The sequence below is a fragment of the Panthera pardus genome, unplaced genomic scaffold (assembly GCF_024362965.1).
Source record: "Panthera pardus isolate Hobbes unplaced genomic scaffold, ASM2436296v1 HiC_scaffold_8, whole genome shotgun sequence".
In the NCBI taxonomy this organism is placed as follows: domain Eukaryota; kingdom Metazoa; phylum Chordata; class Mammalia; order Carnivora; family Felidae; genus Panthera; species Panthera pardus.
In genome coordinates, this window is record NW_026527013.1 from 30,195,362 (window position 1) to 30,211,314 (window position 15,953).

Sequence of the window (15,953 nt, forward strand, 5' to 3'; positions counted from 1 at the left end):
TTTTAAAGTTTCTTTTTTCTCTTACAGGTGTATATTAAGAGAAATTAATACAAATACAAACGATGTCAAAATAGTTATTGCTATCCTTGTTCTTGGGAGTGGGGTGGCTGGCAGAGAGGCATTCAAGACCAGAGGTCCAAACCCTCGGGGGGGGGGGGGGGGGATTTGTGATTCAGAAGCTTTTGTGAATCAACTATATGGACTCAATCACGTCCTTAATTTCCTGTTTTTGTGTGTGGCAGTCCCATGTATTAGAGCTCTCCTTTCAAAATTAATCCTCTTTTGGGTCTTACTTGGATCACACCCTCAAGTCAAGTACAACGACCTCTTTAGTGTTCAAATAATGCATTTACTTTATCAATTGTATTCTGCACTTTCTTGAAATCTTGTTCAGCTAACCTTTTTGGGTCTCCTACCCCACCTTTCTATTTGTTACGGTATCCACGGCTACCGCCCCACAGGTACCGCTGACCGTTCTAATCTTTGGAATGGGAGAGGAGAAACACCACATTATCAGAGTGCAAAATGATCTGTTTTCAGGCATTAAGCAGTCAGGTAGCTGTAAATTCCGTGAAGCAAAGGTATTATTTGCCATTTTGTTGTGATGCTAATTAATATTCTTGGAATGAAAAAAATCAGGAGATGTTAATGGTTGGCTTTACTCAGAGGATCATTTGATGCCAATATGAAAGCCAAGGAGAGGAGGCAATTATGCACACATCACATGCATCCTAGTTTCGGTATGGAAGCTTACATTTCAAACCTAAGGTCAGGAAAATAACATGAAAAGTTTTACTACAAAGTCTAGACATGAGGGAGATTTAAGAGGATAGGGAGGAAGCACATTGCAGGTGTCAGATAATCTAGTCTGATTATCTGAGCTGTGCTAGCTATAGGGGAACACTTACCCTTCAGTCCAGCTAGAAGTTAGCAGGGTAAGAAGGAACAAACCAGAATAACATAAAGACTAGCAACAAGGCTCAGGAAAGCAGACAGGAGTTCTAACCTAGCAGCTAAAGTTCTTGGGTTTGAGCAAAGATTGAACAAGAAAACGTAAATGATACAAAATAAAACAAAAACCAAAATCAACCCTCCCTCCCAAACCAACAGTTACCAAGACCCCACTAACTGTTGAAGGCTGTTAGGGTGATAGCAAAAATAGAACAGTTCTCAAAAACATCCAGCTTTGGGGATGTATGATGTGATTAACAGTTATTAGTTGAGAAACAGACATTAAAATGAGACTCATTTCAAGTGATATATCAAGTAATCATTGACCAAAGAGCAAAGCTTAAAATCCCCCCTCCCTCCACCCCACATGAGAACGGAGGTACTGATTGTTACTGTTCCTCTAACACAGACTGGACAGGAATCAGGTGTCTCAATGAGAGGCCACTTGGTGTAATAAATTGTGGCAACCCTCAACAACAGATTTGGACGTAGTTTCCAAGGTGAGCAATATTGGCCTTCAAAATTGGAACATTGCACATATTGATTCAAAAACATTGGACAGCTAGCCACTGACTTCATTTCTTCACGTTGTAACCAAAATGAAAGGGGAAAAATTAAATCAACGACAACACACACCAAAAAAACCACAAAAGAACAAAAAAGTTTTAAAGTTTGGTGGAACCCTCCCCAGATCATTGTAGAGTCACATACAAACGAATGAATAGCAGGATCTATTTTTTTCTTCGGTTTTTACAATTCCATGGAAATACTCCACTCCACTCTTTCTTAGACGTGTCTTTTCATTTTGAAATTGCAAAAAATAAAAACTGTACCCAGAAGTCTGTCAAACTGAATTTAGAAAGACCCAAATAAACTCATAATTACTCCCAAGCTTCCCAAACTGTAAGATGTTCTATTCTCAAGTTACCCTTGAGCAGACAGCGACATGACAAGACTGGAGTGTTTATTTTTCTCTACCCAAAAAAACCTCTCCCATTTTTCCATAGCTTCCCTTTGCCAAGTAATACTAATAAAGTGATTACAAAGTTAACTCGCTCGAACGTTGTTCCTAAAAATTATTCACTTGCAAGAATGGCAAATATTTTGAACAGATATTGGATTTGATGAACTGTGTACAGAATTAGGTATTTAACAATGACCCTTACCTTTTGGAAGTCAAGGAAACCTTTTTAAAATGCAATACTTGATTGGTTTTACTCATTTTATTCCAGAACCGGTGCCTGAATGTTTGCGACGTGACAATTTGGACTGAGAGCCAAATATCAGTGAAGGATCAAAGTTTGCTACTTAGTACTATGCTGTGATTGTTTTTCATTTTTCTAGAACCTTGCTTTGTAGTGCCAGGTGACCAACCTGTCCCAGTTTGCCCAGGACCAACGAATTTCTGGGGACACAGAACTTTCAGAGCTAAAACCAGGGAAGTCGTGGGCGAATCTGGATAAGGCGGTAACCCTAAGTATGGATCGACAATGTGAGTATGACTGCTACCCATAGATCAGGCCCGATCTGTTTCATAGTGATGGTTTGAAATTAACAAACTAAGTGTAGCTGTAAAGTAATTGTGACATAATCCCCATTTTGTGGCAGATTACACTAAAAATTATGATATATTCTCCAACCCCCAGCCAGTTTTTGGTTGTTATGCATAACTACTCAGTGGCAGTACAGAATGTAAAGTTCCTTGTTCCTTTTTTTTTTTTTTTAAATCTTTAGCATTGGTGTTATATACCCCTCACTGCAAATGATCAGGTGTGGTGCAAAAGGCTGGGTCGGTTAGAATCCTGACTGGATTCCTTTACTAAATTATGGGAAAAGAAGCCTCACTTGCTGGTACTCTGGCTGCAGTTTTTATTAAGTGCCTAAACTAGCGATAGAAAGAATCTGGAGGGGTGCTGAGCGTCTGTTTTAGTAGTAAAGGAACTATGAGATTATTGGGCTTGACACTGTTGGATGGAAGCTCTGGGTAAGGACTATCATTTATTAGATGGTCATGGTATACAGTTGTGCATATTGGGCACCGCACAACTCAACAGGCACCATTCACATTTTTGTCTGTGTGCAAAGTGACTAAGGAAGTGCACAATCTGCATGGATGAATGTGCTTGCTTTGTTCTTATAGAATCTGGAGGTGTAGTAGGGCCTCACACCCTTTGGAGAACCCCTGTTCCTAACAGTGATTAAGAAGACACTAGAGAAGGTGGTTCTGCCACAAGGTACGGACAAATTCCAGAGGCATGAATTACATTACCTTCTCACATATCTCTCAGTCTACCTCCCATGCTCTCTAGGGATGATATTACCTATTAGCTCCCATGCTTACCTAGGGATGATATTACCCATATTCTAACCCTTAGAATTTTCCTTTGGATTCTCCATTTAATACAAGTTCCCTATGTCAACTAGGGTGTTGACGTACATCAAGCTCCTGTGCACTCAATTAAATCTTCCTGCTGATGCCTAATGACTAGCACTCTAATTTTCTTGCTAAATGAATCTTACCCACAGAGGAAAATCTAATCAAGAGCCCCTGCATATTTCCATGAGGAGACACTCATTGCCTCTTCAGCAGCCTCCATTGGTGGTCTTTTTTTTTTTTTTTAATCAGTACCTGGTTTCCATTTAATTTTACTCCCGAATTCCTTCCTCTTTCCTACCCTAGTGAGGAAAAAATGAGGCTAATCACAAACGAAGCAGAGATTTCTTGATCTGGGAAGATGATAGAACATAAACACTGAAAGGTAGGTGAAATGACTTCAGAAGAAATTGAGATTCTTTGGAAATAAAACCAGCATTTTCCAAATACCACTGAATTTAGATACACGTTCTATGAGGTTGATTTGGATGGTGATTACAATTAGAAATTTTCTCCCCTGATGTGCACATAATTCTATTTCAGAGAAACATGATAGGATGTGTTGTTTCTAAATTTATTAAAATGGAGCCTGTCAGGCAGGGTGAAAGGAAGGATTCCATCACAGAGTGTTTCTTTAAAACAAAGTAAACAAATATTGGGTATGCTTGATCTCAAATCATGACTAAACCAGAGAAGGAGATGTTGCCTTCTCTCTTTATTGATCTCAGATAAACCTAAGTGTCACAAATGTTAGAGAAAACAAGAAGAGAGTGGGGAAGATGGTGGTGGTTACGTTCAGGAGGGCTGTCCCTTACCCCAATGTCCTTCCTCAACTTTGTCCTCCTTCTTTCAGGGTTTTCTGTATGGAAACCCATAGTGATGGTGTGATTATCCATAATGTTCCATGGATAATACATCTTTCTTTAAGAAACCATTGGTACTGGACAGGAATTCCTTGGAGCACCTGATGGATAGTGTTTCTCATCCAAAAAGAGTTTTTGTTTGTTTTTGCCATAAGCAACGGTGTTACAAGAACACAGAAATGGACATGGCAGTGGAATCTATTAGGAAAGAAAATTCACCTCTCTTTAGCTGTGTAGCTGTAAAATCATTTGAATCATATGCATATTTTGCTTAAGAGTGACAGGGAGAGATTATGTAGAACCACTGCCTTGAAGGCCAAGTTTCTGCTGTGGGCTTTTGCACCTGCTTTCCTGTTTGCTGGGAAGGTATTTTTGAGCTGACTTCCTATCATTTGGGCTTCAGTTCAGATCATCTCTCTCCACCCAGTCACCACTGCATTATATTCTCTTTGTATTTTTCAATGTCTGCAACTATCTTATTTATTTTTTTGATTTGTGTGCTGGGATGCAGGTATCCTGAGAGCAGGGACCTCGTCTGCCTTCCTCATTTGTATGTCTCCTGGCCTGGATGTTTGTCTCTGTGAACCAGACTGAGTAGGTTCCGTGCTAAAGTAAGGAATCATCATGATGATTGCTGAAAATGACTTGTACCTGAGTAATCCCTGAATGACTTGATAATCCGGGTATGGCACAACTCTCTATAGTTGATGTTTGTAACTAAAATGAATTACTTTATTTGGTGCTTTATATTTCCAGTGTTTCCATTGCCTTTGTTTTAATAAACGTCTCCAAGTGCATGCTGGATTTCACCTTGCCTCATGTATAAGAAGTGTTGGGAGAGGAAAAAAAAATCTCCTAGGTAGCAAAAAGTTATGGCAAAAGGGCAAGATGTTAAAATGGATACAGAGGTAAGAGGAAAAGGAACTGGAAAATGAACCAGCAACATTTAAAGAAACAGCTTCATTGCTGGGTCCTGGTATATTTGCTCAGAATGGGATTTTAGGTACCATTTTTTTTTTTTTTTGTTTTTTCCACTGCATGTGATAATGTCATCATTTATTTTTAAATGGTTCTAAGTTGCAGCTTTAAATTTACTTCAAATCAAGCCCTATTTTAAAATTACTTTTAATAGGAAGAAATGAGTCAAGGACGTACATAACCTACTATATTTGAAGGACTCAAACAAATACAAGCCTGGCTGTGAATTCCAAACTCTCACCAAAACAAAGAGATAAAAATACACCTAAAATATATTTTCCTCTGTTTAGTCCTTGGGGGGAAATGTCAAGTATTGCACTTTAAAATTACTTTCATCTAACATTTTAGTTCCAACTTTTTCCCCCTGAATTAATCTTTTTTTTTCCCCCAGCAAACATAATTTTATGAATCCTTAACATTAAAGCAACTAGATTTTCTAATTCAACTTTGGAAAATTTGCTTTCCTCTACAGAGCTATTTTTAACAAATGGCATATTTACTTACAAAATTGGGAGATGGGGGCGTCCAGCTGAGGCACGTTCCCTCCCTTAGCGTTGAGTTTCTGGACTTGGGTCGGGGGCACTGGCTTATGTGACTGCCCAGTGGCCCGATACATGGCTTGGACCCACAAGATCCGATCTTGTTCGTCATCACTTGCAAATATCACGGTGTCTCCTTCTTTGACTGCATTAAAGAAGGCTCGGCCACCCTCTAACCCTGGAATAAAAGGGAATAAACACTACTAAGCTGAGCCACCATGTTCTGGGAAGAACCATGCCCGAGAAAGGCCATTTCTACTGCTTTTCCTCGGGCCAGAGAAGGGAGGAGCGGTTTATTGGACTCTAAGATGGGAAGTCTGATACCCACTTGGCCACAGGGTGAAGCCATAATGTTAAAGAGACATTCTGAGACTGGCTCTTGTCTCTGTCTTTGTCTTCCTAGGGACAGAAGTGTCAAGGAGGCTGCCTACTGGTTGAGTAGATATCTGCCTATAAACATACTATTATTTTTCTTATCTTTGGAAACTACTATTCTTTTCTTATCTTTGGAAACCACCACCACCACCACCACCACCACCACCACCACCACCACCACCAAAAAACCATCTCTTGACCCCACCTCTCCCTTCGGTTACTCCAATTATTCTCTTCACAACATAAGGGGAATCTGTACCCTGGGTTCTTTTTCTTTTTTTCTTTTTTCTTTTAAATTTACATCCAAGTTAGTTAGCATATGGTGCAACAATGATTTCAGGAGTAGATTCCTTGATGCCCCTTACCTGTTTAGCCCATCCTCCCCGACACACCCCCTCCAGCAATCCTCTGTTTGTTCTCTATATTTAAGAGTCTCTTATGTTTTGTCCCCCTCCCTGTTTTTATATTATTTTTGCTTCCCTTCCCTTGTGTTCATCTGTTTTGTATCTTAAAGTCCTCATATGAGTGAAGTCATATGATATTTGTCTTTCTCTGACTGACTAATTTCGTTAGCGTAATATCCTCTAGTTCCATCCAGGTAGTTGCAAATGGCAAGATTTCATTCTTTTTGATTGCCGAGTAATACTCCATTGTATATATACACCACATCTTCTTTATCCATTCATCTGTCGATGGACGTTTAGGCTCTTTCCATACTTTGGCTATTGTTGATAGTGCTGCTATAAACACTGGGGTGCATGTGCCCCTTTGAAACAGCATACCTGTATCCCTTGGGTAAATACCTAGTAGTGCAATTGCTGGGTCTTAGGGTAGTTCTATTTTTAATTTTTTGAGGAACCTCCATACTGTTTTCCAGAGTGGCTGCACCAGCTTGCATTCCCACCAACAATGCAAAAGAGATCCTCTTTCTCCGCATCCTTGCCAACATCTGTTGTTGCCTGAGTTGTTAATGTTAGCCATACTGACCGTGGGTTCTTAAATTGTAGCCCACATGTGAATCTTGTGGGCATCTTGTTAGAAGGCAGCTTCTGGTTTGGTAGGTCTGGGGCAGGAGCCTGAGATCCTGTATTCCTAACAAGCTCCCAGAGGATGGATGGTGTTGATCTGAGGACCACACCATCAGTAACAAAAGTCTTTCTCCTCCCATTCAGCTTTAAAGCTTCTCCAATAAGGCTGCTGCCCCCATGGAAACTTGTCAAGGTCACCAATGACTTCCACATCACTGAATCCAAAGATCAGTTCAGAGTCTACATTTTATTCTACCCATCGACATATCAGCCACACTTGACACTCTGTTCTCTTTGAAACGCTTTCTTCACTTGGTTCCAAGTCTCCCAATTTCTTCCTCCCTCCCTGACTGCTGCTTGTCAGTCTTGTTTGCTGGCTTCTCTTCCTCCTCCTGACTGGTGAATGGTGTAGCATCCTGGCATTGAGTCCTTGGACCTCTACTCCTCTTCCTCAATGATGCCTTCCAGTCTTAACACCATGAATATGCTCATGGTCCCTACATTTCTATCTTCACCCTGGACCGCTCCTGTGAACTGCAGACCTGGACATCTAATGGTTTTCTTGACTTCTTCACATGGATATCTGATAGACACTAGACACCCCAAGCTTATCATATGCAACAGTGAACTCCTGGTCTTTCTCCCAAACTCTTCTCCATCTCAGTAAAGCTGAGCTCCCCCCTCTAGCTGTTCAAGCCCTCAACCTTGGGATCCTTTCTGACTCCTCATTTTCTCGCACTACCCACTTCCAATGGAATTCTGATGGCTCCGCCTTCAGAACATTATACCAAAATCTGACCCCTTCCTCCACCTCCAGGGCTTTCACGCTGGATCTAGTCATGCTCATCTCTCACCTGGGCTATTTTAATAGCTTCCCACCTTATCTGCCCTGCCTCATCCTCACTCCCTATAGTCGATTCTCAATGGCAGCCAGAGTAATCAGTTTAGCGAGAGTCGAGTCATGTCACTCCTCTGCTCAAAACCAGCCAGTTGCTCCTCATTTTGTTCAAAGGAAAAGTCTAGGTTCTGACAAGGCCTTCAAGGGTCCATGAACTGACCCACCACTACGTCTACCCTTGTGTCCTCCTCCTCCTCCTCTTTCCTTAGTGCAGACATGCACGTTCTTCCCAGGAGCCACACTTGATCTCTTGCTGTTCCTGGAACACTCCAGGTATGTTCTCACCTTGAGACTTTTGCACTTGCTCCTTCCTGTGCCTAGAACATGCTTCCTCAAGATATCTGCATGATTCACATCATCACCTCCTTCATATCTTTGCTCAAACATCACATTCTTGTTGAGTCCCTCCTTGACCTTTACCCCTCAGTCACCATCTCTCTTACCTTGCTTATCGCCTTCCAGCAAGCTATGTAATTTACTTAACTTTATAAGGACAGGGAGTTTTTGTCTGTTTCGTTCACTGCTGTATCCCTAGTACCTAGAACAGCGCATGGCATAGCGTAGGTATCTAGCGAATACTTATTGAGTGAATGAATGCTCTACAGACCCATCTTTTTCCACAGGCTCTTCTCAAGGTTAAAATTCAGAGAGAGAGGTGGGTGGAAGCCTCTTTGGGCTCAGACCAAAGCTACATCGTGTCTGTCAACATAGTCCAGAAGACTGCATATGCCAGTCACTGGCTGGAAATAAAGCTTCATATTTTCATCATCCTTCAAACTCTCAGTTTAATATGGAGAGGAGAATGAACGGGAATATTTGGGAAGAGCATCCCCAAGTTTCCAACAAGGCCCAGTCACTAGCCTGTTTGACATTTGACATTGGAAAAGTTTTCTGGTGACATTAAGACTTCTCTGTTGTGTTGATAACGTTAATTCGGGTGTCTATTCCGCAACAGTGGGTGTGTGTTGGGGAGTTCTGCACTTAGAATTGCCAGGGTCTCTAGAACCATAAGCAGCTACTTCTTTATATGGAGAGTCTAGTGCTACAGCACTTTGAACAAAAGCTTTTTTGTAGTTATGATTATGAGAGAGTATTTTGCCTAATTCCTTACGGAGGGTTTTTAAATGGGTGATTTGGATAGGATGATATACAGTTAGCAAGCTGGGAAAACTTGATGAAATGAATGGATGGCATGATAAGAAGGAAAATCTGGAAGGGAAAGAAAGAAGAGTTCTGAGGGATGCCCGAAGCCCTGAAAAATGAACACTAAGGAGGTAAAAGAAAGAGTGAGTCAACAGACCTTCTGTAGCCCAGCCTCATGGTAACTTTTGGGATAAGCCACTTTGATACTGCCAGTGAATGCCAGGCTAGGCATCACCGGTGGGTACTTTCCCTGCTCCAACCCCCGCCCTCCAGGGTGTTGGATCCCCACCCTCCTGGGCTTGGGAGGCTGTGTTCCTGGAGCCACCATCAAAACATCAGTTCATGGAGTTGCTTTGGACCGTGGAGAGGTAGAGGTAGAAAGATACTAAGAAGTTTTCGGATGTTTATTTAATCCTCTCAATGGTCTTCCTATGAAGGAAGCCTTATTATTCCCATTTTATAAATGAGGAAACGGTCACAGAGAAGGCGATAACTAGTCCATGAACACAAAATAGGGCTGTAAGTATCCGCGCTGGGCTTCTCCCCCCACTGTCTGGCTCCAGAGCTAACGATCGTAACCCTTGTGCTATACTCCTGCAAAGCTGAATAGCGTGGCCTGACGCACAGTAAAAGCTCTCTGAGAATTAGTTGTTAACAACAGAATGAAGCCTCATCGTGCACAGAGTGGGACCCAAGGAGAAATCTCTAAAGCAGCAGAAGCCGTGGCAATGACAGCAGCGGAGAGCAGCAGAGCCTTTCCAGAAGGCATGGGAGACCAAGGGCACACCAACGACAGTGAGGAGGGAGCAGAGCAACCCAGCTGAAAGGATACCAAGGGAGGAGAAAGCAAAGTGAACATCGACACATGCTCCAAGGCAGCAGAGTTTTAGATCAGGCAGAGCAATTCCCGGGGACGGAATCTGTGGGACGTGCCATATGGAAGTGCATGGGCACTTCACATGGAGCACAGCCCCACAGGTATGGACCTGTCAAGAACGAGAAAACACGTCTGGGAAAGGACAGAGGCAGCCCGGGCAGGGAATAGTGGCCAGTTCCCTGCAGGGTGGAAGGGGAGCTGCTGTTCCAACAAACTGCTTGGATGGACATGGTCTATTTACTTATTTACTAAAAGTTTATTAATTCATTTTTGAGACAGAGAAAGAGAGAGAGAGAGAGAGAGAGAGAGAGAATCTCAAGTAGGCTCCACACCATCAGCACAGAGCCTGAGGCAGGGCTCGAACTCACAAATGGTGAGACCATGACCTGAGCCAAAACCAAGAGTCAGGAGCTTGACTGACTGAGCCCCCCAGGAGCCCTGACATAGTCTATTCCTAACGGCAAAGTTGTCTAAGGCTTGATGTGCTTGTTTAAATTGTGCCGTTGAATTATTCGGAATGTCCTTTTATTTAGACGTAATTACTTAATCTCATAGAACTTGAGAGATCACTGTATACTCTCCAAACCATACCCAGGGAGAGTTGAAGTGAAGCATTTTCCATTTTTAGGTAAAGATGAGCACCCTGTATGTAAAATTCACACACAATGATTTACTAATTCCCCAAATTAACATTTCAAAGATACTAAACAGGTAGAGTTGACGGAGCACACAGGCTTGTGTCTAGGTGCCCATTTCAATCAGAGGCTGGTGCAAAGGCAAGAACACACACACTTAGGACGCTATCTGCCCCATAAACAACCTCCACCTGTTGGCTCCACTCGTGCCCTGCATAAAGCCAAGAGCAGGAGAAAGAGGAAGTCCTCAGATGTCCTTCCCCATTTGCACGCTCACCTGTCGGGGGCAGTTGAGATTTTCAAATCTCTGAGGACAGGGGCTAAATTGTGCATGACTCCCTCTCCAGCTGGCAAGTGTGACCGTACATAGGGATCCTTCTACAGTGCTTACTTAACTATGAGGATTCTGCCTTCCGCCCCTCTGGTTCATAGGTTTGGAGTGGGGCCCAGGAACTTCTACTGTTAACAAGCACTCTTTAAGCAGTTCTGAGTTAGACTTCTTCTGACAATTGGGAGCCTTTAAATCTCCATTTTCAGTCACACATCACTTTGGAAATACATAGGACTTCGTACATGGAAGAGCAGAAAAGAAGTGGCTTCTTATTCTCAAGAACATAATCCGTTTACACCTTTGGTGGAGGAATTTATAAATGATATCCCGTGGGATCAATGTGGAAAAAAGAAAAGAGGCTTTTAGCATATATGTGCGCGGCTAACTTTTGCATGTGTACAGAACAGCTTTCTCTCCGCTCCTGCCCTCCCCAGTGTAGGAAGAGAATTCTGCTTCCCTGGGCTAAAATAACAATCCGAGCTTTGCTCTAGCGGTACGCATCGCTGTGTTTTCCTGCAAGTGCCAAAGAATGACGTGGGCTAGACCCTGAGTTCCAGCTCTTTTTCTCTCTTTTCAAAATGGGAAAGATGATCCTGGTCCTGTCTCTTTGGTGGGATTGTGTAAGGTCCAAATGCAACCGTGTGGGAGAAAGGAGCAGTGAACCGGCACAGAAGGAATTACTGTCAGAAGAAGATGCTAGTATATTTCCTTCTCAGGTGGGGCCCTTTCGCCTCCCGCTGGAAAACTCAGGTCTCTGGAAAGTTGGAATCTATTTTTCTCAAGGGAACGCGATGGTTTGAGAAGAATGCAGGCTATCACAGAACCCGTGAGGCTGGTTTCTTAACGCAGGAGCCACATCCTTTCAGTGAGATGCGTGCAACTGTTTCAAACCCGTAGTCTCCATTCACTAGGAAGGCTTTCCAGGCGGAAACATTCGCCTTCCGTGGTCAGCTCCCTATCACGCTCTGGCCCGAAGCAAATTACCAAGGCGGGAGGTGGGCGTTGGTCCAAATTACTCAGGGTGGCGATTCTGAAGGTGCTCATTTTCCGAGGCGGGCTGGGCCTTCCCCCGCCGCACCTTTTCAGGTTAACATCCTATCTTTTCTCAAACTCTGTTTTTCTTTTATGTGTATTTTGTTGCATGTGGAAGAGCAATATGGGAGTAGAAAAAAAGGTTTTGGGCCAAATAAAGCAGTATGGTTGGAAATGTTTCCCTTGTGCAGATTTGGCATAAAAATAAACTTCTCTGGGAGAGGGCTGTTGGTGCTTGTTGTTCATTAATATGCTGAAATGATTTCGCACCCCCCCCCCCATTTTGAAGGTTCTTTGAGGCTGATTTTTATTCATTTTTTTCCCCCCGGGAAAAAGATAAAATGGGGGGGGGGGGAAGAGGTGTGAGGGGGCAGGATGTAGAACTTATGAGAAATACTACCATTTGTGTGGTTCTTTTAGTTACATAAGGCTAGGAGCTTGGGTGTCTCTGCTGGGGGACTGGTGTCTTCTTAGGAAAGAAGGGCTTTCTTTTCAAGTGCCATCAGCTACTCCTGAATTGTAGTTACCAGACAGAGATATACAGGACGGGCTCCCTTAGACGTGGAGACGCAGACCCTGCCAGGCCCACACATCACTGGTGAAAAACAACACACACTGACATACACACACATAGTCCTGAGGGCACCGATAGGACTCCCCGTTCAGTCATGTCCTTTGTAGCATTCTAGGTGGAGTGCATGTTTCCCATGCCACAGCTATGGAAAAGAAAAATGCATTATGTTTTCTGTTTGCTTTTATGAAGATCCGCTGGGTAAAACCAAAGCCCTTGATTGAGACGGCGTTCACTTAACCGGGATGGAAACTCCATAAGATCAGGGTCTGTGGCTGTCCTGGTCACGTGTAAGACCTAGTAAGTTGGCTTAGTGCCCGGCACAGAGGACGCGCCCAGGAAATGTGAGTTGACCCGTGACTGGTGTCAGGGGAGAGTTCTGTGGGTGCAGAGCCTGGAGGGTGGGTGGGTACCTGGCTGGGGGTCGGTGTAATCCACAGTGTAGCCATCCAGCTGTAGAAGTTCCTGAGGCTCCGCTTTTTTCTCCCGATAACTGCACATAGCAAACGTGTATTGACTGACCTGGGAAGGAAAAGCAGATCGTCAGGTTGTTACCCCGGTCCCTGAAGAAACCCTCTCCCGTCAACCATGTCCTTGTCCCTGAGGCCCTGTACTTCGTAGCTGGGTTCAGGTTGAGGTTTGCTACCCGCTGGCTGTGTGAGTTAGAGCAAGTTACTCAGACTCCCTGGTCCTTTGTTACCCCACGTGTAGACTGGGATATAATGTGAGGACCTACCTCCCCACTGGCTTATTGTGAGAGCTGAATGAGTTCACGTGTGGAACGGACTTAGAATTTATTCCTGACACCAAGTGCTTGATAAAAGCTAGAAGTTATTATTGCTGTTTGTTATTTTAATGGGCTAAGCCACATGCAAATTGCCATTTCTGTAGCTCAAAACTGGTCAAATAGTGGAAATTTTATAGGTTTTACCTAATGTAACCTTGGCCCTCGCTGAGACTGCCCCGTTCGTACAGGCCTTTTGGTCAGCAGTTAGGGACCAGACGCTCGTTTGCTAATGCCCCAACTATTTCTTGTTACCATTTTATTTTTTGCAAGCCAATTCTCAGAGTCAAGCCACACATTTTTGTTTCCCCCCTCCCGTCTCCCACGGAAGGAGGGCTTCTGGTTGCTTTGCAAAGTCCTCCCTACATCTCAGACAAGCGCAGAAGTGACATGCTGTCACAAGCAATGAGCCCTTGATCACTAGGTGCCAGTCACAGTAGAGCCAGCCTCGGTCCCTGATGGCAGGGCCGCTGTCCCTGGGCAGCCCTCACCAGTGACACAGGCATCTATGCCAATGCCGGGTGAGGGCTCCACAGCTGCAGGCCGGCCTTCAGGACCCTGCCGCCATGGTGTGTGCAGACCCAGCACGGAAACTTAGCAATTCTGCATCGGGCTCATTTGCAAGGTGCCTGTGGGAGAGCAAGCACCCCTCAGGGTTTGGGCTAAAAGCTTGTGGGCCTATTTACCATCCACAATGTCAAACGTCTTGGAGAAGGAGTGCCACATCCCTTATCTCTTAGTTCCCTTTATTAAGAGAGACATTTTCTAAGTGAACTTTGATCCCTGCTGGGGACATTTTTAGCCTCCTCCATGGTGAGATCTTTTTTTTTTTTTTTTAATGGCAATTAGAAATTGGTGCTCTCCAGCCCTGTACCCATCCATCACCCATCTCCCACATCCTCTGGGGCCTGAAGGTCCTAATGGCAGATAAAGGACTGTGACTGGTTTATCTACTGCTGCCCTCTGTTGGTTCCTAGTGAAAACTTTCTTCACAATGCATATATATATGGTTTGCAGAACTTGTTCCTTATATGGCAAGGCCTTGAGGGACTTCAAGAAAAACAGAAGGCCAGATCACTAAGAGTATTTTCATAAGTGGACGTTCATTATTCTTTGCAATAAGCACAATAACCAATAGCATCTCTTCTCCTAAAAAGGAGGGCTAAGAGTGCAAGCGTGGGGGTCACATTGGCCAAGGGGTCCATCCCAGCTCCGATAAGCTTCACCTACCTAAGTCTCAGCGTCCTCGTCCGTATTTTACTTGCATCTTACTGTTGCTGGGGGGATTAACTGAGCAATAAAGATCTTTACATACTATGTGTGACAATCACATAACAAATGCTCAATCTATACATTTAAATAAGCAGCTTCCTTGCATTTACTGCTACCATTCTAGTATAGAGTAGTTGAGTAGGTATAATTGCCTCCTAGGTTATAAATCCATTGAAGGTAAGCCTAGGGAGCCAAACGTCTTGGTTATATTTGCCTCCTTATAAACAAAGTCTACCATATAAAGGGCATTTGCTGATTGAGTCTGATTGGTTCTAAAAAGTCAAGTATGTATAATCTAATAAAGATACTTGGGGGGGGGGGTTCCAAATTTCCATGTTATCCTAAGCACAGCACCAGACCTTTCCAACACATTGCTTGTCTGAATAAATTATTTCCCGGGTCCCCAGCATGAGAGTGACCATACATATTGCCTGAACAGTTCCACAGTGATTTTTACCTGTCTCTGGCAACACAAGAGATGATGTAGTTTGTTAACGTGATTATCAGCCAGAGCGTCGCAGACGCTAACTTGAGATCAGAAAAATATCACAACAGAAGGGCGTCACTTCAAGAGTCATGCATTTACTATTGCTACACACCTTGGGTTTTTGATTTCCCTGTTCTATTTCAGGTGCCTGCTTCCTGGAGCGCTGTGCTCTGCTGCCCTCTTCTGGTAATACTGCAGAAGTTGTCCTGACAAACTTCAAGCTAATAGAAACTAGAATCGGTTTATTAGAAGCATTTTAATTGGGAATTTGGTGACTTACTTTAGGAAGTAAAGGCAGGAAGAAGAAATTCCAATTTTTGCAAATGTGAGGGGGCACCTCAGTTTTTCTAGCGTGTTGGAAGGGTGGGGGAATAGCAAAAGGTTTGGGAATGTTTTGCTTTTTTTTTTTTTTAAGCTTCTACAAGACATCACTAAGTTAAAGGCATTGCCAATGAAATGAATGTTTCTCTGCCTCAGTAAAATTCTCTTTAAACTGAATTTTGATAAGAAGTTAATGAGATGGTGAGCACTCGTGTAATGATGGCACAGAAAGACCTAGAATGTCACAAGTCAGAGAGTTGGCCACCCCTGCCACAGCGGCTGGCCCAGAACAACAGAAAACAGAGACCCAATGATCGGAAATGACCCGCAGACATCTGAAAGTGCCCTTTGGAGAGAAAGGCTACAGGACTGCAACGTTTACATCTTTGGAATTTTCACCTGGTGCATACCTTCATATGGAATCGTGGGACCAGATGGGCTGTTGGGACTTCTGAGGGTACAGCCTTCAAGGTTTGTTTATAGGCGGCCGGACC

General features: G+C 43.5%; 1 protein-coding gene across 19 annotated transcripts in view; it reads right to left on the reverse strand.

Annotated features, from left to right (window-relative positions):
* Nucleotides 1-15,953, reverse strand: part of CADPS (calcium dependent secretion activator) — a 476,583-nt gene that overhangs the window by 149,357 nt on the left and 311,273 nt on the right. For all 19 annotated transcript variants that reach the window (XM_053898015.1, XM_053898017.1, XM_053898018.1 and 16 more), the window contains exons 10-11: nucleotides 13,009-13,117; nucleotides 5,671-5,883 (exon numbers count right to left, since the gene is read on the reverse strand). In XM_053898015.1, the coding sequence (XP_053753990.1) occupies nucleotides 5,671-5,883; nucleotides 13,009-13,117 (322 nt within the window). The remainder of the gene's footprint in view (nucleotides 1-5,670; nucleotides 5,884-13,008; nucleotides 13,118-15,953) is intronic.